The sequence below is a fragment of the Ostrinia furnacalis genome, unplaced genomic scaffold (genome assembly GCF_004193835.3).
Source record: "Ostrinia furnacalis isolate ACB-3 unplaced genomic scaffold, ASM419383v2 OfSCF6633, whole genome shotgun sequence".
In the NCBI taxonomy this organism is placed as follows: domain Eukaryota; kingdom Metazoa; phylum Arthropoda; class Insecta; order Lepidoptera; family Crambidae; genus Ostrinia; species Ostrinia furnacalis.
Genome location: NW_021136872.1, coordinates 191,695 through 209,527, shown reverse-complemented (window position 1 = coordinate 209,527; position 17,833 = coordinate 191,695). Strand labels below are relative to the sequence as shown.

At 36.1% G+C, this 17,833-nt stretch overlaps 1 protein-coding gene across 1 annotated transcript in view; it reads left to right on the top strand.

Moving 5' to 3' along the window:
* Positions 1 to 223: 223 nt before the first annotated feature.
* The window catches only part of LOC114362577 (uncharacterized), a 107,786-nt gene continuing 90,176 nt past the window's right edge, over positions 224 to 17,833 (top strand). Inside the window, exon 1 of the mRNA XM_028318030.1 lies at positions 224 to 858. Coding sequence (XP_028173831.1) covers positions 224 to 858 — 635 coding nt within the window. The remainder of the gene's footprint in view (positions 859 to 17,833) is intronic.

Here is a 17,833-nt window from a genome sequence, read left to right as displayed (position 1 = left end):
CCATTTATGGAAACGTTTTTTAATGTTACTTGAAACCTAGTGACTATCAATCAAATTTATTTGACATTGGCGATCTACTTGCTCCAGGTTTCTCTTGCCTGGTTGTCAGTTAAAGAGATGCCATCAACCAGTAATAGAAACAATGTTTTTTTTTGTTTCCAGGTGCAAGCGGTGGCGGATGGCGGGTGACTGCGCAGGCGCGGCTGCGTAGCGCGGTCGCGAGATGAGCGGCGCGCTGTATGCGCAGCCGCCGCTGTCCGCCGCCGAGGCGCTGTCCTCGCTGCTGTGGCAGCCGTACGAGTGCCGCTCGCCGCCGCTCGCGCGCTCGCGCACCGATGGAGCGCTGGCGGCCCTCGGCGGGGGGGCCGAGGCCTCCTGCGCGCCCCGGCCCCAGTCGCCGAACGGCGGTCGTCATGCGCGCGCGTCGTCCCGCGCCCACACTCCCCGCCACGAGATGCGGCTGCCCGTCCCGGCGCCCGCCCCGCTGCGCAAGTCGGACTCGGTCTCGGTGCGCGTCCCGGGCGAGCCGAGCCGACAGAACGTGTCCAGTGTGAACGTGAACATAGTGCAGGTGCAGGATACACCCAGTTGTAATGTGAACAGTGCCGTGCAGACCGAGAGGGAGAGGAGTGTAGCGAGTGCTGAGTGTCAGACGGAGGAGCCGGCGCGGCGGCGGCGTGCGAGGCGGGCGAGGGCGCCGCGGGCTCCGGACCTGCTGGAGAGCGTGCCGCCGCCGCCCTACAGCACGCTGCCGCCGGCGCACCCCGTGCCCGTTCCCGTTCCCGTGCCGCCGCCCGCCGCGCTCATCGCGCCGCACCCGCCGGCTCCGCGCTTCCCTTTCCAGCCCATCCCCCTAAGGTGCGAACAATACCCCGTAAATCTACACTAAAACTTTATGCACCGATTGACTAAGTAGAAACGTCTCTGTTAGTCGGTCATGCCTCCAGTGCCGGATTCGGAGAAAGGCGGCTCACATTGTGAGACTGCTATCATCAACTTTGCATAGCTGAAGCCGTGAATGTACTTTGTATGAAACCAACAAAAGTGATGTCTTTCATCGTTATAGTAGGCGAGTTTTCATGTACGATTTCGCTGCGCGCAGCCCGACGTTCGTTGAAGTCTTTTGTGTGGCTGCTCAGTAATTATTCAACTTATACAATTAAAACACAGTCGTGTGAGGTAATATTCATTTTGTATGCCTCTATTATACATAACATGGAGTAGAGCACTTGTCGGATACGAATTGGCGTTGCGTAACTTTATTCACTTCATGGTTTACCGGGCGCCAGTCTGCTTCGTCTCGTTTTAATGAACTAAACTTACAATAATAACAATTTACAATTTCACAATTCGTAAAGAACATTCGAAGAAATACGACCAAGATTGCAAACTCTATAAAAATAAACAAAATAAGTAAAATCTAATAACAACAATTCCTGAATGCTATAAGAATTATCCTGCTTTCGCCTCCGAGATTTATTTTACCGTGTAGTACCCCTGTACGACAACCCAATCCGCACANAAATACCCATTTGTCCTCAATTTTACAATCGAGCTAGACTAGACACTGCAATGTTTATGAATGAATATAGTCTGCAATGCAGATAGAACGAAGAATACAGTTTTTAAAGATACAATTGTTTTATAATGTCTCAATTAGGAAGATAAGAATATTATGTACACGTAAATTAATATACAATTATACAGTTAAAATATCATTAGAACCAGGGGATCCACTATGAAATACGATTTAGATACGTACATCAATTCTATTCATCTTTCTCACTCATAGCAGCATCGCAGCAAGAGTGAAGGATATGGATGGATAGAGGTCACTATTTCGATATCGTTTTGCGTGGTAGAGACCGCGAGTCCAAAGTGGATCTTGTTTACCCCACCCCCCGTATCGTATTCGCTAATAAATTTCGCTGTAGGGCGGCAATAGAACACGATACCGACGGCGTCGAATAAAACAGGTAGTGGGATAATGTGAAGTTTAATACATGGAAGCCGTTTTGTGATCTGAAAAGCGTATTCTCAATTTATTATTTATTATTATTGGAAGCCAAAATAAAAATTAATTAATTTCATATTCTAAGGGCTGATTTTAAGCCCATAAATTCTTTATTATGATGAAGAAAATTGAAGTTTTGTTGATATACCTAGGTACTTACTTGTACAAAAGCTATCAATAAGTCAATCGTATTTTACAGAAAGAAAAGATATAAATCCGACGATTAGGAAATCAGTTTTCCTAAATAATTTAAAAACAAAATTATTTCTTAAATATTGTAGAATGTGTACTAATAAAGTGTTTCGATCACTGCTGAATGGAACATTGGGTTGGTTCGCACCACGCGAATGTTTGACGTCCGAAAGCTCACGTAAAAGCTCTCATTTAGGTCAAAACTTTATCATTTAGTTTCACTTTCACGTGAAAATAGAAAATGCTGAGAAATAAATACAACAAAAATTGAAACGAATTGAAATGGAGGAAATATAAATGACGTGGTATTTATTGCACATAGGTAATTAAATAAATAGTTTGTATAAGGTTTATTTGCCTACTAATAATATTAACGGACGAGCTATGAGTATCGTTTAAATAGCCTGCATAAAAGCTTCATCCATGAACGAGCATTATCCTTGTAAAATCTCTGGATTTAATTTACAAAATTCCCTCGAGACTCGACATTGTTGAACGAAAATCATGTCAAAAAACACGTACCGTCGTATTAAAACGGACGATGAGCTGTTAAGTTATTCAAGGACCATGCTCCGACTGCGCGTGGCGCCTGGTATTATTTAATTACTTACCTTTAGAGATGTACCGACTACAGTCGGTAATATAAGTTGGTAGAGTCGACTATTCGGTTACTTTTGCAGTCGGCATCTGGAGTACAGTTTTAACTGATACGTCGCCTTGTCTTTAAATTAGAAAATCATTGGTCAGTCTTCCTTAATTTTTAAGGAATTTTGAAAATCACATTTAGGTATTTTGATGAGGCCAATATTTTTAAATACCTACGTCGTGATTATCTTAATATTAGCTCAGAAAACTGGTTGTGATGACCTGTCTCTCCACCAGTCCAGGAAGGGCAGTGGTTTATGAGGGTTTTCCATGTCAGAAGAGTAGGGTCTAAACATCAAAAAACGCACAGAGGTCGCCATAAGTCGTTCATGCAGCATAACTCAAATAGACCAGGTATTGTTAAAGGTAGTTTTTTTTTCGATCATTAGATTATATTATAGATTTAATCTCTAAATCATGTAATGGTACAATTTCTGAGCTACATTAAAATCAGCCTGAGTAGTCGGCTAATTTGGACGCTGGCACATCTCTACGTCACGGCGTGCGTATCTAGATGTCGAGTACCAAAAGCCTCTTTGACTGGCCAACCTGTGGCACACGTCGCTTCATTACATTTGCGTTTGAGACGCTAAGTAAATAGGTTAATCATTTATTTTATTTCATTATTTCATTTTGAGTTTGCTTTTGCTTGATAAAAATCTCACCCGATACTGGTGGCGTATGCACCCGATACGCCATCTAAGGTAGAGCGAGCTTGCATGCCCGAAAGATGCCTGTTCACTAATGCTTTAGACACCTAAAAGGCCTCATGAGGCTCGAGAGCTTATATTTGCCACGTAGACAATATCTATAAAACATCAAGTTTCAATGAGCAAAGGGCTAGAAGCTCTGTTAATTTTTAGGAAAACGTCACATTGCGTGACCTTTACACCTGTTGTACCCCCAAGACCTTACGTTATAACTTAATTTGCCAGTGACTTTATTTAACGAATGACAAATTCAAGAATTCTGTTCTTCTATCAACATTCCACTCTCATCAAGAACTGCTTTTGTAAAATGGATGCCGGATGGTAAGAAAAGTTTATAAAGACGTTTCGTTTTAAGAAAAGTGTAATGGTGAATCTATCATCTACCACACTCGAAAATGCTCGGTTTTAAGAGCAAAAACGAAATTGGAGAACCAAATATCGCGTAGGTATTAGGTATAGAATATTATTAGTCTCAATCATTCATATTGCTTTCTCTTTGCTATTAAAAAAACTGGAAAGCCATTTCGCTTATATAAAGTTGGAAAATAAGAAAAAACGGATGCTCCAATTAAAAGGCACACCAAAGTGGGTATATCGCGATTACATATCAAAAGCGAAAAACGAAATGGTATAGAGTCATTTCTCCTTTTGCTTATATGCATCGTCGAAATTGCTATTGGCGGATTGCGAGTGATTCGTTACTTTAAAAAATTAACACTTTATATCACGTGTGCTCGTTGGTTTAATCGTAAGCTCATACCATTTTTAGAATTGAGGCTGAGTATCAGCCTATTAAGAACGACTATTAAGAATAGATTCGATCTAAGCAAAGATCCAAGCCTTGATTGCCTGAATTTCTATCATTGAATCTAAATTAAACATTTTATGTAGATTTCATGTAGATGCTTGGGTTTTAAATGAGTTTTAGGTGCGTTTCGGAATAGATATGGGACTAAGTGTGTTGGGGTCTAACTATAAGGTATTAAAGGGACTATTGTATGAAAGGGATATACATATTACATCAGTCAAACTAAAAATCGGCCAAATATAGCGTCATATAGCCTCAAAAGAATTTAGAATAAAAAACCATGCATGCATCTTCAATGTTTACTTTAAAATCAAAAGGCCCAGTTGAAAACTCTACAAAAACTCATTTTTACATGAAATCTTCACTTTTTCTCATACAATTAGCATGTTAATAACCTTCTTTTAGTCGAGGTGCGCTTGTGAATTTTTCATTAAAAAAGATACCTACGCAATTTGCATAATCATGTTTCTTTTTATAATGGTTAGTTTCACCGCTATGTAAGCTCAAGACTGAAGCTTTAAATATACGTGGACGGACATGGACCTTTTACATGCTTATTGGCATGTGCATAATACCTACCTATCTAGCTAAATATTGAAAATACTTTACATGTTTTATAAATTGAAGATAAAGGCGCTATCGAAATGAGACTACTATAGTAAATACCGATGTAAGTATCTTTAAATATTTTGGACAAATCTTTGAAGCAGCAATTTTCATGCGACGCATACAATTTCTAATTCTAATACTTACTTTATAAATACGTCTCTTGTTTAGCAACAATCAGTTAAGCACTCAAGACACAATCTATACCTAGAAATTCTGAATTGGGGTCCATTACTAAATCTGCAGCTCCTTCATTATTAACGGATCGACAATAAGACAATCGGCAGCACTTCGGCGGCGCTCGCTCCAATTAGCACCAGGAGATTGCCAAGTTTCCTTCGAGGGATTAACTGTTTGGTGTATTTTTCTAGCTTTGGTTTTGTAATAAGATAAACTGAGTGTTGAAAGTAATAGTCAGTTTGTTCTGACAACAGCTGATTAAAGTTCATCCTTAATTTTGAGCTTCTCTCTATGTTCTTCTGACTAATCCCCGGGTTTATTGACAGTTTAACTTTCCTCCATGACGTTCAATCGTTGGGTTTTTATTGGCGGTCAAGCTGTAGATCCTGGCTACACAGAAGTTGTAGCGGTGGGAACGAGAGATGGAAATTGTCCCTTATAAAAAAAGCACATTATCCTAAACATAACACCTTTTTTAGTTCTAATAGAGTGGATTTTGCAACAAATGTATAGCCTTATGTGCTGTTCTATACGTACGAGGTAGGGCTATGTTTATAATACCAGATGTTTCAGAGCGGCAAAGACTGACGTTGCTAACTTAGAGGCTAAATCAAGCGACTAGAATGATGCGACTGTGTTTAGAAAAGAAAAGGATATGCGGCCTTTAAAAAAAAAAATGTTACCTCCTTAACGAAAATAAAAAATGGTGTCTTATTTTTTGAAAATCCCAGCAGAAAACCGTGTAAAACATGCCTTATTTAAACTCTGTAAAAACTAATTAACAACAGCATTATGTGATAATGCGCGTTTTAAATCTTTTTGATGGCTTGTGTGATGTAATTGTGCTATGGGTACTAAAGCTCTGTTGTAACATCGTCCCATTACATAGAGCACCCTATTTACGTAATATTAGTCCTAAGAAAGCTACCTCCCCTATAATAATATCCTTAGTTAGTAGGTACATCCTTAACAAAGCCCACATTTGCATTAAATGTAAACGTTCGTTGTGTTGTTGTCGATGTCAAATCAAGTAAAATAAATAATTATACTGGTTTATTATGAAAAACATAATTATAGGTTCTTACAGCTAAACACATAGATCTATATAGATATTGTTAACCTCAACAATCGCATTCATCCATTTTCTTTACTTTCGATGTCCAGAAATAGATCGTAAAAGCTGAAAAAAAAAAACAACAGATATACTATTTTATTGTGGTGAGCCCACTCGTAACACAAGCTTATTTAGCTTACCACGAGGGGCTAATGGGACTATTAGTAATTTGGGCAATACAAATTGGTAATAATCTTTAAAAAAAAAAAAAAAAAGATATGTTGAGTCAATGCATTATTAATGTAGGAAAAGCAAACGCAGGTTTCATAATCCTAGGTTTAAAGCCTAGGCGCAGACCATCGATTTTTCGTCGGGCATGTGTGGAAGGGCGCACATTACACCGATTTGATTTGGCCGATTCTTCATACAATTTAAAATAGGGCACAACTAAAAATCGGTGGTCTGCGCCTAGTCTAAGACTTTAATAAGGATTCAAGTATGGCATGGTGGCACCCACCATTGAAAGATCAGCATCATCATCGGACATTTGGTCTCCATTGGATTTTTTAACAATTCTATAGTTTAATTTTCATTTGACTCTCTGTTTTTGCTATTTTGTCTTGGGGTCTCTTTTGAAACCTATTTCAGGCCTCCGCTTGACCCTCACCCTTTGGGTTACAATTCCTTGGCCTAATCTACTTTATTTTTGAAAACCGTGAATGATTTAATAAATATAAATATCTAAACTTAAATCTGTTATCTATCTCTGATTATCTGAAAAAAAATAACATACCCATTAACACTGGACCGAATACTACGAAGATAGCTCCAAGCGTTATCACAATAGTTCCTGTTGATATATCATTATTCGAATACATGCGAGTTCCTTTGATTAAGCACGCCACACCTTAAATTTATAAAATCGGAATTAACAGCTAATTGAAAACTAATTTACTTAAATAAAAATAAAATGAAATATTTTTTTCTTCACAAAATAACCTTATGGGAGAAACTTAAGAGCACGTCTTGGATTCTGAAAATCTACTCGTAGAATGAAATACCTTAAGGCCGGGTAACAGAGAAAATGGCGAAAATGAGGTTTTCATTTTTCATTTTTGAGGTACTAAACAGTAAAATAAAAGGCTAAGATTTTTTTTGGGCATAGTTGAGGATATTTTCTAGGGCTATTAAAGGATGGAAACACGATTTGATGAAGTTGACTCGATAGAATAAATTCCCAAAGTTACCTCTATTCGTTTTCTAATAATGGTTTTATTTTTAAAATAAACGATTTGAGATTGTGAATCTTTTACTAAACTAAAGTTTAGAAATAACTTGAGGGCTTTTAACGGATGAAATTTTTATATTGCGTCTTATTTAGTTACTATGTTAAAAAATGTGGAAAAAATCGCCCATGACGGCTTGGACAATCTCAATCAGTCGCGCGGTGGCGCTTACGGAGGACGGACGCGTGCCAGTTTTTTGGCCGTGACAGTTCTCGATTTGTCAATATTTTTGACAATGATGACTTTGATGAGTCACAGTATAATAATACCAGTGTTACTGGAGAAAGCTAAAATTTTTGATAATTAAGAATTCTGAATTTTGTCTACCTATTGAAATTTAAATCGTTGGCATCCTTTTAAACTAAGACTCTACTCATGATACATTCCTCAAATATGAGACAAAACCAATGAGTTAAAATTACATTTTAATAGTACCTACATACAATCGTCTTCACTCTTTAGAAGAGCACACTGACACAAATAAATAAAAAAAAAATTAGGTCAGTGGGTCAAATATAGGGGCAGCTGCACGTCACTGAAAGACGATTCTGTTTACTCGGCATCTGGGCTGAAGAACATGAATCCTTGCTTACAAATGCAGATGTAAATAGAGTTATAATTAGACAAATTTTACATGAAATGTTAACAGAACTCAGTTAAAACTTTTAACTGAGTTCTGTTTTAATTGTTTGTTGTTTTTTTCTTTTAACTTAAAAGACACATNTACCAAGTGAAGTTCGATCTAAATTATCCTGTTTTCGCCGAAGAGATTTAAGGTCCCTCCCAACCCGAAGATTTCTATATCTTCTTCCCTGGAGGTAAACGTCAATGTCATCTCTTCTCTAAATATAATGAGAGCGCTCGGACACCGAGCCCACAGCGTGGTAGGGGTGGGGTTGCCCGCTCTTTTGTTTTTTAATACTACTACGCTGAATATTGTGTGCGGATTGGGTTGTCGTACAGGGGTACTACACGGTAAAATAAATCTCTTCGGCGAAAACAGGATAATTTAGATCGAACTTCACTTGGTAAGTTCGTTTGATCATTCAATTCGAAGTGATTAGAAACTTCTTTATTAAACCCTACTTAGTAAGTATTAAATTATGTAGGTACTATTATCGGGCTCGTCGTGACCGTGGTTATCTCATTTGAAAACTATGAACTTCACGTCTTTGAAAGTTTGCTACGACGGACATGGAAGGCCAACCGGATCTTTGTAGCAAAATGAAAAAGCGAACATAATTAATTTATAACGGTAGACCAACTGCCTGTTGCACTTTATTAAGAAGTTTATTTTACAAAGAAAATAACGGCAGCTATGAATTTCGTCGAAGCTTACAATATGTAGGTAGGTACGAATAAGAAAATCGAGTTCCTCCGTAGCATTTACAAACAGAAAGTTGTGAAAAGTGGAGCGCTTTTTAGTGCGCCCGTGGGTCAACTTATTAAGAAATCTTCAATCTTTAACGAGTTTCGAATTTCAGAAATGCCTATCTATTATTATACATTGGTGTTTTATCTGTTGTAAAGAAAATTATTTGGGGCCTGAAAGTAACTTTTTTAGGTTATATATCAATATATTAAATATATTAAATCTGATTTTCTTTAAAGAGACTTTTTAGAAACCACTTTACGCTGTGTTTCTCAGTTGTGTCATTACCATATTTGGGTGAAAGTAGGCACAATACTCTTTAGAGAACATCAAAAAGATATTTCACGAATTCTTCACCATCGCGAAATTGATGGCAAATGGTCACGCTACGAAGCGATGGCTACGTTGCCGACCTCGTTATGTAAGCGATTGTTTTACATATTTACATGACAAGGTCGTTCAACTGATTGCGTTTTTCAACATAATAAAACATCGAATCGCAACCATTTAGTCACATGTTGCTAAATATCTGCAATATTTTTGGTTAATAGAACATAAACCTATATGTTCATAGTTTCAAACATTTGTGGTTTCTTCATTGGACAGTTTAATTCTATTGAATGTTTGGGTCATACATGCAGTTATAGTATCATTGGTACCAATACTGCTGCCCAATAACTTAAGACATAAAGTACTTATGTAGGTGCATATTTTTTTATATTAATGCCCGTTTTCACCATCAATCGCTAATTTTTAAGTGACCCCTATGGTAACACTTAACAGGAATTTGGTTTTCATAGGGATCACTTAAAAATTAAGGATCGAATGTGAAAACGGGCATAAATCTAAAGGAAAATCCGGAAAATGTAATATATTCTAAAAAAAAACTTATATCGATTTGTTCAGCAAGAAAACAGATCGTAATCATTTACAACGATTAATCACTTTACGTTGAGTTTTAATTTACTTAAACTAGTAGTTGTACATAATTAAACAGGTCTCGTTTAGTGGACTAACGTGCTAGAACTGGTTCCTAGCCGGTGGAAAGTGGTGCTTGCAGACATCTCGGCTTAGATACCGTGGAATAAAAACTCCACAATGCAGTGCGTGCTTTGTGGGAGCGATGATCTCAAAAAGGTTAGCTAAATAAATGAAAGTTTGGCCAGATTTTCAATTTCTGTTTTAGTTTATTTAGTTCGGCTAAATGGAGCGTTAGTTTATCATATTTTCCTTTTTCTTGTTATAAAAACTCATAAAACTTATTTATATTTGCAAATAGGCTATTAAAAAGACGTCCACCTTTACACGTCCCAGTATTAACCCTACCACTGTTTTGGGACAATAGATGGGCCAGTTCCGAGAAGAAGTATAGTAGTTCAAGCAAATTAAATAATATACTTATAGTAGGTTGTGTTACTTCTTCTTCTTTGCATTTTACTAGGTTGTGTTACTTAACTATATTTATAACAAAAATCGAGTTACTTTACAACATTTACAGAAATAACGCAACAAGACATGAATAGGTAATTAGTTGTTATGTTTAAATACACTAAATTAATTTTATTTGCGTTTTATGCCCATGTTGCGTACTCTTCTTGTACCGAAAGCTTGCACAAAAAGAAGGACATGCCTTTTACTATTTCAATTCAAAAGCCAATCAAAATTAAGGCCTATTCAAAAAATTGGTTGTTCAAGTAAATGAAAAAACGTTTGTTTGCATCATTGCAAAGAGGTGATAATAACGTAACGTGGCCAAGGTTCTCAAATAAGTCTTGAGGTTCTTATTTCTCGTGTTGTGTCAATAAGACGTTTGTCTTCTATCCCTTTTCCAGCTCGAAACGTGTCCCTTTGAATTATTGTGTCCATTTTTGAACCGCCAGACAAAAATTTTGAACCACGAGTGTAAAATATTTACCCTTTATTTATACTAATCTTCGATTTTAAAATAAAGGACCTTATTTTATAAAAATATTCCGTCATTCCACAGTAGAAAACGATCATTTAGGAGAACAACACGGAGTCTCATTACGTTTCGCCGCGTCCCACATATTAACAAGATCCGTGTGGGTCGGCGCATGCGACGATGTGGGCCGCTGCACACATCTTTGTTTGCTTTATCACGCAACTCAATTATTGACATGACAATAGTAGTACGATTGTATTAATAATCTAATCAGAAATTCAGTAGATCTCTACTTCTCTTCATCGTAAGTATGAAAAATGACAGCGTGGAAAAGTAAATAGCAATACATTCACCGATAAGTCAAATATTATATCGAAATCATTACCTTTCATAATAAGTATCAAAATAATTTGTTATTATGCTGACTTACGAAAACTTACAAATTATTTATTAAAAAACTTGATGAAAAAATTTAGATCGAGAGGATTCTTAATGCCAGATTTTTTTTAATAACTTACAAAAACCATTGATACAGCCAAAAGGAGATGCCTGGCTGGCTATTATCTTTAGTTAGTGTATAAAGTTGGGCTACGATTTTCCTAGGCATACTTTTAGTGTGTTTGGCACGCAAGTTTTCCTTCTAGAATACATTATTTATTCTATTTATACTGTTACTGTTAGTTCTAGGCTATACGTCATACGTAATTTTATTGTAGCAGAAAAAAGGCAAGCATCATCAGCGTTATAGTTTATTTTCACATAATATATTGTGTTTTCTCTACTTTATGCACCAATTAAAGATTAATACTTTCCTACTTTATATCAACATGAAATGAAACGAACATTAGTAGCGGTGGTTCCTTGAAAAAAAAAACAATAAAATTGATTAACGATATCGCACATGTTTTTATTTATTAACGGTAATGTTCTTTATTTTAATTAAATGAGGAAACTACATAGTGGCGGAAATTTAGTTTCAATGAACGCTGACTGGATGCAGTTCTGTCATCATGCAATGCAATTATTTCAATGACATTATCAGCGAATTGATGTATTGCTTAAAGTCACGGATTGTTGAATATATTACAATGGATTTAATTAAACTTGGTTCCTCTTAGCTTCATTTTCATAAACTACTAGCTGACGCGGCGAACTTCGTACCGCCTTAGCGTAGAGATTTTCTTTATATTTTTTTCCGTAAAAACCTTGTACAGAGTGTTAGAAAACTACAAAAAAAATCAGCCAAATCGGTCAAGCCGTTTTCATGTTAGGGGCCGTCCATATATTACGTCATTCTAAATTAGGGGGGGGGGTTTGGTCTGCGGATGACGGTAAATGATAGATAGGGGGGGGGGGGGGGGTCATTAAGAAATGACGCTAGGATGATTGTAGGGGGGGGGGGGTCTAAAATCTGAAAAAATCGATGACGTAATTTATGGACGGCCCCTTATGTCGTGACAACGGAAAACGGGTTTCATTTATATATATGTTACGGTTAATGTGATAAATTGAAAATTATTAATAATAACCGGTTATTATGAATAATTCCCGACAGTCGCGGTGAAAGTGATAAATTAATCACATTTAACAGTGATTATTTAATAATTCAACCTTAGTACTAACAAATTTCATAAAAGAGAACAACATTTTGTGTACGTGCTCGTGTACAGCCAAACTTTTGAACGTTTTGATATCATATATTAGTATAATTTGGCATAATGAATTTGGAATGTTTTTTGCATAATATTACTTTTCCATGATGCCTATAACATAATGTTTTGATTTAAAGTGAAAAATAGGTTAAGGTGCGGCGGGGGGGTGGCCCTTGGGCCACCCCTAAGCCGCCTATTTAGTTTTATACACACATAAAATGACCTCATATTAATCACATTTACCAAATCATGCGGTAATTATTCATAATAACCGGCGATTATTCATAATTTTCACATTTATCACTTTGACCGTAACATATATATATATTCGATGCTCAGAACTTAGCCCAAAATATGAAGAGGCTAAAACAAGAAACTATTAAATGTAATATTATATCGATATACCTATATCTTTTGTGATTTAAAATAAGTGTAGGCAAATACATGTAGGTAGATGTTTACTCAAAGCTTTCGAAGTTCAAATAAATTATATTTTTTAAATTTCCATTGCAACAGTCATGTTCCGTTTTCCATTTGAACTATTAATATTCATATATTTAAAGTGTGTAAGATAATTATGTATGCATCGCGAAACTTAGGAAATAAACGATATCGTAATAAATGTTCGTAGACAGAGTTTTAGTTTCACATATAAAGCGTAAAATTTTTGTGGCGCAAGTGAAATTCGCGTTGGGCAGTAAACAGAAATGTCCTCCAAACGCTTTGTCGGTCAATATCGCCGCGTTTGCGAAACCGGCGGACGCGCAGAAAACTGGCGCATCATGACTTTGGGTCTTGTTAGAGCACTGCTAATGTTGACCAATGCGCCTAATTAAAAATCGTGTAAATTACTGTAGGTTAATGCTGCATTGAGGAAAATTTTGTAACACAAACATTGCTCTTGTTATTGCAACTGAAATGAAGTCTTATCATTATTTGCTTAGTCAGCGCATTAGAGAACAAAAAAGAGCCTATTTTGTCTAAGAGCCTACCTTTAATGTGTCATTGGCTGCATCTGTGTAACTCATTATAAATGTTTTCATGTGACGGTGCAATGATCGCCACGATGAAATTAACCACAAACATAGCTAATTAATGTATTTAATTAGAATATTTGAATACCTATTTTGGTATTTTCATTTAACACGGCTCCTGAAAAAAATAAAATATTGGAAAGATCAAGCTGTGACTACATATTTATATAATGATAAAATGTTGTACTTAAATTATTTCGTGACTCTCCCGAAATTGTGTACCAAATAACTTTCTCGCTATTAATCACAGAAAGCGGGCGTTCGTTCCTTATGGACGGTCTATTCCAAGATTCCTGACTTCCTTGACTGTTGCTTACAAATATACTAGCACCTCGAGCTGGCACCACGCCAAAGTCCTAATGGCCCCGACTTGGGCCAAAGCCGCCAGAAAATCTTCTATATTGGAAACTAAACTTGTAACCAAAAGTGGATTGACTTAGTCCACACTTTGAATGGCTTTGACAATAAGTTCGCCGTTATTATTAAATGTTCGAAGTTCAATCCATTCAGGACCGTTTCAAATACGAGGGTTCTACGAAGTATAGCGGTGATTACATCTACTCCGACTAGGTAATTGTATTATTATGGCTTTAATTAAATGCCTATTTATAAAACAAATGTTTATAATATTAATAATACTCATTAATAATAACCTGTTTGATTATTAAATAATTTAATTTTCCACGCGATCTTGCAAGTTTTTAAAGAGGTGTCAAGTTATACAAACAAGTAAAAACAAATATTGTGAAATTGTATTTCCTTCGTGACTGTGTTAATAATGTTCATTAGTTAGTCGCCAATGTAATAAGGTAAATAAGTATTTGCTGAATATAATTTGTTCTTTTTGTGATAGAAACATTGTTGGACAAACTCCATAGGTCAATGATTTCCTTTACAGTCGCAATCCAATTTGTTATAGTCCGAAAGCTCAGGAAAGCTTCAGGTCTTTGCGGAATGGACGCGAATATTTCGGTCGTTAAAAAGTTGTTTTCCAACGATCCTATTTAGTTGGAACATGAAAGCTAGACCAAACAAAAGCGGCTCTTCAATTTGCTTGTTAAGCACTCATTTTGTATGATCCACTGAATGATAGTGTCCACTTTAATAATAAGAAAATTAAATAGAAACAACGCTCTCTTATTACAGGTACATTTATTTTAGTCATTAAAATGATTCCCATTTACTCTCTTTTGTTAGTCTTTATGACAGTGAAATGAATTAAACGTTTCTGCTGAGAAAATTGACTAGAGATTGAGAAATTTTAAAATTACCACATGAAGCGTAGGTATCTTTTTATTGCAGTGTCCATTCGTTTTCGTAAATATGATAAGCTTACAAAAAGACAAACATAGACGACGTGTGTTGACTCGAAAATAAAACAGACCAAATGATGTATGATCAGATTCAAACAACGACTGTCCATCTGCTACTAAAATATATGTGAATAAATATGAAGGTTGCGTTCTCAATTGCTCTATTGTTTTACAATCGATGAATTCAGTTGATGCAATGAACCATACTCAATATGGAGCGTATTGACATTTTGATATAATGAATAATCAAGCGTAGAAGGTTGTATCTATGCTGTTGTTATTGTTAGATTATAAAACAGAAGTTATTTATAGAATACCGATTTATACGTATTAAGTGTAGCTAATAACACTGGTTTAGACACACAATAATACTTAATGGTCAGGTAAACAAATAGTGCATAAATCTTTAGCATAATAGATTCGATAACAAATTATTACGTGACGATTACATTGCCTGCATAATTAGCTGTGAAGAGCATTTTTTGTTTTCATTGAGCAACTACTATTGTAAGTTAAATTACTATTGTACTGATCGTACGTTCTGTTCAACTCTTGTAGTTTTGGGTATTAGAACAAAAGTGTAACATAACCGCACCGAAACCAGACTTGAGTGTTTCCAACTTAATGGTGTGTGCGGTTGCGGTCGCCGCTTGCGAAATACTGACATACATTTTGTATTGTTCCTATTAGACAATTTGACTTTTACATTCTACGGGTTTACTTGATTCAAAAGTCACAAGGAATCCATATTTACATCTATGCTATGTGTGCATTGAAATATTAACGTTACTATTAGTCCGGATTTGGTAGAGTTACACACACGGCACTCAAGGTGTCATGTTGCAATATTAACACATAATTTGATGAATAATTAAGCTTTGTATTCAAACAGTAAATACTTAATGCAGTTTTAATGTAATTTTAATTACCTACATTACAAGCCTGCAGGCACCTGTGGTGACCTTCTTTTGTAGATTCCTTATTAAAAATTGTCAAAATCACAAAATCGTCTCTTCAACTTAATCTTCTAAGTTTCCACTCCAACTTAAGAATCTATAAAATTATACTTGACTTCTAACTTATCATTCCAGACTTAAGGTACCTACTTCGGGATGAATATCTAATCAACTTCTTAGATGACGTGCCGTAATCGAATCAAATTCTGAATCGATGTTATATCAAGATCGAATTGGTTAGGATTCAAACTGAGCGATGAGCGGTCGTGACTAGACAGACCGAGGCGGTGAAAGTGTCAGGTGTCGAAACGCAGGCACCGCCTCAATACCCAAGGCAAGTGAGCCCAGTTAACGCTTTGTCAACCATAATTGAATTTATCGATAGAATTCGAGTCTCTTTGTGAGAAGTTTTGTATGGAAAAGTTAGACAGAGGATGGACCGACGCGTTTTGAACCCTACGTCATTGTCAGAGCGTGACGAATTTTACTCATGTTTTGAAAATTGACAGCTCTGCATATTCATCTAAATACGAAACTTAACTGTTGTTAAAATTCCAACCAATCTTAGGCCGCCGGACTGCACCATCTTACTTTAACTTTCACAAACGTCAAAAGTCTGTCAAACTCCATACAAAAAATACCGGTTAACGGTTATAGTCACGGTTAAAATAAGGTGGTGCAACTCAGCCTAAATTTCATGTTTGTCATGCCTAAATACATGGAATATTTTGATTACATTAGAATTTAATAAAGTTAGAAAATATTTCTAACGTTTCATTCCGCGTAAAATTGTTTTTCTTGTCCCCGCTCGCACGCAATACAATCATTTGCATGAAAATACAAATGATCCGGAACACGATTTAATCAGCGATGATGACGATATAGGGTTCATTGCAATTGCTGGTGTTGACAATGACTTTGCTATTATATAATTGGAGGGAAAAAACGATCATTTTGTTTTTGTGATGACTATAAAGTGTTCAGTGATCAGAACGTCCTTTCTCGATTCATTACCGTATCTTAAGGTCTTCCTATATCATTCAAGCAAGTAAAAATCTAGTAAAAAGGTAGAAACTAATTTTGTGTTAAAATATTAATGTTTTCAACCTGCTCGGCCTGCAGCTTTTTGTTCTAATCGCGACTAGTTTGAAAGTCGGCTGACTTTGAAACTGCCTTTCAAATTTTTGTAAGATATTGTGATTGATTTTATATTTTACTTTTGTGTACTATTAGACAAGTTGTGCAGAATAAATATTGTTATGAAACAAAATGAGCATGAAAATACTTGCAACATTTTATCGATTACAACTTCAGCTAGTCTTGTGGCACATTAGCTCTTTTCGCACGTATGAAATCCATTAAATGAATGTTGATATTTATCAACAACTCGGTGAGCAATAATGTCTGTTCAATGTTCAACACTGCCCGTTGATATAAGAATTTGTGATCTACTTCGGACGATTCTGACGAACAAAGCAATCGGATTGCGTAATTATTGCTGTGTAGAGATAGGTAACATAGGTAACGCATGCCACGTAATGAACTTGGGTGTTACTCAGGCTTACTCAACGAATCCATAACGCATTGACCACTTTCATTCACGTTATCTAAGTTCTTTGTTAACACAGCATTAAGTGTGACACAAATTTTAACGTAACTAGGTAATGGTTATTGAATGACAAGACTTACAATTAGCCTGTAACTTATCCATAGGAATTAGCTAGTGATTTGATAGTCACTGGGCACTTTTAGCGTAATTGTGCTTGAAAGGTGTCATTGGCTTTCTTCGTGGGTTAATTGACACCATTAAGTACCAAGACAAATAATAATTTAAAAAAATCGTCGTCCTTCTACTTATTATATTGTATTGTGTAGAAAGTAGAGCAGTTTCAATTTTTTTTAAATACATAGTACTGTAAATTTTAGGTAAGGTGTCAATCACAAATTAATTTCAAAACAATAACTGGCTTTCAGCAAAAAGTGTAGTACAAAATCAATCAAATGAAATGTTAGTTAATTGATGAACTCGACGCAGCATAATTTAATAGCAAATCAAATATATTTATTAGTGGAACACAGGTAACATGTATTCGATATTAGTAAAAAGA